Below are 6,740 nucleotides of genomic sequence, written 5' to 3'. Positions count from 1 at the left end.
ATTCCTTGCAATCCAGAATATCCACGGTAGACTCCATTGCGTTCTTTAAGCGGCCTTTTCCCGCAAGTACATCCTTGCAAGTCAGGCTCGCTGCGTTGATCACACCTTCGATTTCGACCTCCCGCGAGGGGACATAAACTAAATATTCTACATTGTAGGCCTTGTCTTTAGCAATTTCGTTCGCCACCTGATATGTAGGTGCGGTGATTCGTAGCTTGTTCCTGTTGATCTGATTAAAATCAAGCTTCGTAAAACGACGCGTCAAATCTCGCTTAATGCCGAGAAAGTCTAGACTTTTCACTTTCTGCCGAAAGTAAACAACCCAAGGCCCAGGCGAAGCCGCATGGTACAATCGTGTGCGGACATCTTTTGGAGGACTATCGCCCCCAAAGTCTCTGCCTCCATTCTCACCTCGCAAGGTGGAAGGACAATTAATTCTTATGCTAACTTAGAACTAATAGCAAATTAGAAAAAAATATAAAAAAACTAATTTAATTTATTATAATTAATCCCACTCTGTATCAGAGAGATGGGAGAATAATAAAACAATGCCTTCCACTTATCTGCGCTGCTGCTGTAGGTAGCTGCTGAATCAATAAACTGCTTCACTGGCGGCGCCAGCAGCAGCTACTTCGCTCGCCGACAGTAATCGCCTTGGATCCGTAGGTAGGCACCACACAATAGACTCGCACTACCGAACAAAACCCGCGATGAGACACAGCACACACGTCTGGCTCGTTCGAACTATCGGCACGGAATGGCAGGTATTTTGGACCACCAGTTCGACGCCTCATATTTTGGACCACTTGGAGCAAATTCCTCTTGGTTCAAAATAAGAGCTCCGTAAGGGTGGTTCAAAACACATCCTTTACCCTATTATATACAAGACAAAAAAATTCAAAGCTTTATCAATAAGTTTGGATATTGTGATTCATCCGCCATCCGCCAAGCATTTCGTCCGAGGTACCCTTGGGTCCGGCGAAAGTAACCCCAGCGGTACATGTACCCCAGGTTGAGAATCGCTGTTATAAAAGACCGAGGACTGTTTGCATCTCCGTGAGCGCTACTGGAAAATAATCGTTGGTTAGTAGAAAAGGTAATTCATGTGAGCCCCTTGGTAAGCGAAAACGAAAGACGAAAACTGTGTCAACACAATTCAATGTGCTTCGTTTATTAAGCTTCTACAATACGATCGATTCCGCTCTAAATAATTCTGTGCTCTTCGATGCAGACATTAGTTTTATCACTTCGCGTTCTCCCACACTAGCTGGCGTGATCAGCATCTACAATATCGATTGTACACTAGTTAAACAAATTTCTGCTACGCGAGGTAGATTTTTTTTTCACTTCGCGTTCTCCCGGACTAGCTGCCGTCCCATGACCAGCAGCAACACGATAGATTCTGCTTTCATATTGTACAAATAGTAAAAAATATCACAAAATATAAATTTGAAACTTGGAAACACTGAAGACGTTTTATAGAAGAAAACTACATACGTATTTGTCAACTAAGAATAGGGTTATGTAGTAAGCGTTATTAGAAAAAAATGTATATTCTAAAGTTTTGAAAACAACTTAACGATTTTGTTCAGCGGCGCAGCCAAAATGTTTGATAATATGAAGAATGGTTTAAGTTTAAATTTGTTTCGAAATTCCGTTAAATTTCGTTAGAAGCTAGTTTTTTCTAGCGAAATTTTTGTAATTTCACGAAACGAAACGAAATCAAGAAATGCGATTTCGCCATGCTAAAATTCCGCGAAATTCCGCGGAATTTAGTTTCGAACCACCTGAAACGAAATTTTTCGAAATACCGCATATGCTTATCCGAGACAATTTCACCGTCTTCAAGCAATGGTTGCTCAAACTGAACACTAACGACAACTTACACAACGGACAATTGACCTAATAGGTGGTCGCAGTGGCATACCTGAACAGTAAAAAACAACGGACAATACCCGGTAGACTAGCACAGAACGTTTAGCTTATTAAAGAGTTTCCACGACCGGAGGCGAAATTGAACAGCTGAATATAATACACTTGAACGATGGGGCCGATTTCTCATTTCATTTTTTTTTAATTCATATCAGAATGTTTGTTTCTATTAAATCGAGTAGCTAGATGTTGTAAGATGGTAGGATAAAAATCTTTTTTGAAACAATTTGATATGCTTTGAAATTTAAAAAATGCATGGGATGTCCCGGATTGGCCCAAGAAATATTTGGTCACTTTATTCTAGAGAAAATTTCGGTTTTATGCTATCATAGTTTCTGCTTTTATGGAAATATTCGAGAATCCAACAATGATTACAAGATTAGCATCGTATTCTCGGAAATATCAGATCATGCAAGGCAAATGATACTTGTCATACTGTGTTCGGGTTCTGATAAAGGTTTGTCGCTAGGTGCGTTTGTCAGAAAAGCTGAAACCTGTATTTCGTGCCATTTTCCAAGTAGATAGCATTTTATTGCTTTCATCTTGAGAATTGCGATCAAATTTCGAATCCTTTCAAAATCTTTGATTATAAAAAGGGTCTTCCCCCTGAGATAGAAACATTTTGTAGAACGTGGGACTATTTATTTATTTATTACCATTAACGAATCGACTATTATTTCTCGCGCTTAGGATCATTGATCGAAGCACACGTGAAAGCATTCTGGAATTGGTTGATTGAATTAAAGAGGTAAACCATATTTTATTGCATAAGTCAGATTATGCCGTTGAGGAAATTGCATTCCCTCACCTTCAGTCTGTTTCCACAATTGACACAGCCGGACGACCCGCAGAGATTATGAAAAACGTATGAAATTATTATCATCCAAATCAGAGATACATAATTAGAATGCATAATTGAATCAGTGCCGCGCCATCCTCTCGTGCCCAGTAGCGTGGCATGGTTTGCGACAAAATTCAGACACGCACATATGTTGCCGGCCAGCAGCAGCCGGCACGCACGCATTCTGATGGTATTGCGGTGAGGGGCCACTTGTGTGTTTGATCTGTTCCGGTCCTTGCGTCACTTCGGTTTTGGGAAGCTGCGGTGAAGCTGTGGTTTGGCGTTGTTCGGTGGGGGTTGTCCAAGCCAGGCCGGTGTCGAATTAATTTCCCAACCACAATTGGATGCCAATAATACTAGAATTTTGTTGTTTAATTCTTCGCTGAAGGTGGCACACGCTGAGGGAAGCCAACAAATGAATTATATTTTGAATTGTTGATTAATATTGTGTTGTCTCGTTTTTTTGTTTGGTTTTGCAGATGAACATGAAAGCAATACACTGCTCGCTGATGGCGGCGCTGGCGCTGAAGCTCGCCGGACTGTGCTTTAGCTGCAAAATATCGGAGTATCCTTGCAAGGGTGGAGCGTTTTGTGTGCCACTGGATAAGTTCTGTGACGGAAAGGACGACTGTGGAGATGGCAGTGATGAACCGAAAATGTGTACAGGTGAGTTTTTGTTTTGTTTCGGCTTTGAGATATTCTTCTTGTCTAAAATTAGTAATATTTAGTTCTTATGGTTTGAATTCTCTACTTATTATTTTTATTCGAAGTCTCTGGAATTTATGAAACAGGTTACCATACATGTTTCAAGTCGTATGATCCCTGGATTTTTTTTTGTAGCCAAAACGATTTCGATTCAACACGTTTGAAGTCATTATTATGTTGAATTCCTAATATAAATTATATTTTTTTGGAACCCTCGATCGATTATTAAAAAATTTCCTTCGAAATTTCAAGCTTTCACATAAGTTCGCTTTAGAAATCTTTCAGTTTTCCAATGCAAGTATTGATTTTCTTTGAAGTTGGTTCCGATTTGACCAAAAAATAATTGAATAGCTCCATTTCTACCCAATTTCATTTTTTTTCTATTATTTCTGCCCGCGAAAATTGTCTTCCATCGCAATTTAATTCGCCCACTCATTTGTTTGTGTAGCGAACATTTTCCGGACCCGCTCTGATCAAAATCCAGCAACAGTTTTGATTTCATCTTGAGCTGACATGTGCAAAGGCTTTAATCTTCAATCTTGATTAAACATCTTGAACGTCCGTGGCAAGTCTGCTGTCAGTCAGCTTGTACAGTGACATTTTTGACAATTATTGAGAGGGGCTGTTTAAGAATAATTCGTAAACGGTACCCGATCCTAATAGCATGTTTAATTCGGTGAACTAAAACGGCTTCCATCTGCATGCAATACGGTTGCAGCCAATCAATGGTGTTATACTCTGAGCTTTTTTAATAACTAAAGTAGTTTGACGTCGAAAACATGAGCAACACACATTTTGTTCAATTCAGTTGTAAATATTAGAAAATCCAAAAAATGCTATCTTAGGGCAACGTAGGGCTAGATTGGTTAACTCCAACCAAAGCATCAAAAGTTAAGCTTCCTACCAAAGAGCAAACAGAAAATGCGGCGAGCATCAGAGGGCGAATGATAATATGCTTGCGTTAGGAATAATTAAAATTTCTTCCGACCTTGTCACTCGCGTGGGTGCTGGGATTGCAGAATGATCTTCGCCTACGTGTATGACAACCCATGCCCACGAAAAATGCTAATGAGTTGCTCATTCGCGTTAGTTAATAAGCGCGTGGCACGCGAAATATATTTCCGTCAGCTTTCCCTAGCACTGAATTAAGGTTTGATGGTAGTCCCTAGTGAATAAGGCTTGTACTTCTTTTGGCGTGCGAGATTAAATGAAATGGCTACCATTCCTTATCGGAGGACAATCTCAATGCTCTTATCTAGAACATGACATTGACGATGGCCACACTGTTGATTATATAGGCCTCAAAACGTTGAAGTTTCATCGCTGCTTGCTGTCTGAACGCTTTTCGGATAAATTGCATAGAGCCGCTGGTGACTTTTTGCACCGGATTTTCTGCGAGGAACTTCACTTGCCGCCACCGTACGGTTGCCAATCGTAGACGATAGATCACTCAATTCGAAAACCACGAAAACTAGGGTAGGCTCATCTTACTGTGAGCCGTGATTTTTATGTTGGTCGCAATTACTTTATTAGGATTCCTATGGGAAATTTTCTACAAAATTTCCCTAGTGTATATTTGATGTTCTTTAATAAACCCAATTAAGTTTCAGTGTTTCTTTATGGTTTCATAAATATCAATTCCTCCAACACTTCAATTACGGGAATTCCTGCTGTTGACTTAACAGAGAGCATTTTTATTATGTTGGCTATCCTTCGGGAACCACTTCTGCGATAGGGCAACTTTTGAACATCAAAAATAATGAAACTAATTCTATCCCACGGTAAACTTTTAACATAATAAGACCACATCATCTTGTAATGAAACCTGTGAGCTTTTGATCCCCGGAAAAAAATCAACAACCTTTCATCGCTTTTCACTCGCGCGCAGTGACTTGCTCACTTCTGGGGAAAATTCTCCGTCGTGTCAGGAGCGCTGGTACTAAATTAAATTTCACTTCGCCTAAGTTTTGAAGCTCTTTTTATCCTACGCTCACTCATCTGATCCACCCATCCGCCCCATACCCACCACACACATTTGTGCAAGTTCATTTCATTTCACTTGTCCCGGATGCTTTCGGAAAATGCCAAGTAATTTACTTCGGTTTCTGTTTCGGAATGAATCGCTGCTAACTTTTCTTCCCATTGTTTTTTTATGTCCTTCGGAAGGAGCGGTATTGCTTGATTTGAGCTTAACTTCTTATTTTCTTTCTTCTTCTTCTTCTTTCGCAGTTTGCAACCGAACGTACTACGGCGACATAGGGCGAACGTATTCATTAACGGTACCGCCACCTCAATGGAACCGACTGCCATTCCTGTGCCATCTGACGTTCACGGCTTCCGGAAACGAGCAGGGCGATATAGTGCAGGTAAGACATTATCGGAACCGAGGGACTGTGAAGAGGACTGTGATTTGATGATGTGTATCACTTGGAATGAAGTGGCAATAGATGAGCCCATTATTCCGATTGATGGCGGAGAGATTTTCGTTAAAACGAGATGCTTTTAGGCGGTTTGGTTCTTGCAGATGTGAACATTGAAAATATCGATAAATCTGACTTGATGATGGCAAAATATTGCATGACATAATGTTCTAGAAATAAATAAATTGATTCCCATTTCGTAAATTGCTGGGTAACGTGTATTGAAAATGTTATTTGCCTTAATCAGCGACTTATGTGGTTTCATCAATCAGATGTGTCTATGTCGCCTATCGGCCTATGTATCTATATAGGGTCAAGCCAAGATAGTAAGCTGAATCGGGACATTCCACCGATGTACTACTATTCAGGATGATTTTAGAATATTTTTCTTTCTTATCTCTGTTCGAACATGGTGTTTAGTCAAGAAGATGCTTGGTTGAATGCCCATTTGAACGAAATTGCATTGCAGTAGAGCGAATCGTATGAAATTTGTTTGGTGTGACTCTATGACACTACCCATAATTCCATTACCCATAATACCACTACCCCGAAGGCCACTACCCCGAATGAATCACTACCCCGAATACCATTTCCCCGAATAGGACACTACCCCGAATGAGCCAGTACTCCGAATAGGTCCTTATTTCAAGTTTATACTTCATTTCGGTGAAAAAAAAATGTTACTCAATAAAAGTTTATTCAGAATTCATATGAATGAACAATAGTTTGCCCTTCACCAGCAACTGTTTCAACGCAGTATAGAACTAAGTATCCAGTTTTCCTCCAGCGGTAATGGCCGCCAACTTTCATGTGTTTCAGATTCGATGATTGCACCCAATGCA

At 40.3% G+C, this 6,740-nt stretch overlaps 1 protein-coding gene across 1 annotated transcript in view; it reads left to right on the top strand.

The window, feature by feature from the left end:
- Positions 1-3,031: 3,031 nt before the first annotated feature.
- The window catches only part of LOC134202966 (uncharacterized), a 280,830-nt gene continuing 277,121 nt past the window's right edge, over positions 3,032-6,740 (top strand). The window contains exons 1-2 of the mRNA XM_062677968.1: positions 3,032-3,439; positions 5,708-5,844. Of these exons, the coding sequence (XP_062533952.1) occupies positions 3,253-3,439; positions 5,708-5,844 (324 nt within the window). The 5' untranslated portion in view covers positions 3,032-3,252. The remainder of the gene's footprint in view (positions 3,440-5,707; positions 5,845-6,740) is intronic.

Source organism: Armigeres subalbatus, unplaced genomic scaffold (assembly GCF_024139115.2).
Source record: "Armigeres subalbatus isolate Guangzhou_Male unplaced genomic scaffold, GZ_Asu_2 Contig1544, whole genome shotgun sequence".
Lineage (NCBI taxonomy): Eukaryota > Metazoa > Arthropoda > Insecta > Diptera > Culicidae > Armigeres > Armigeres subalbatus.
Note: the sequence above shows the minus strand (reverse complement) of the source record. Positions and strands in the feature narration are given on the sequence as shown.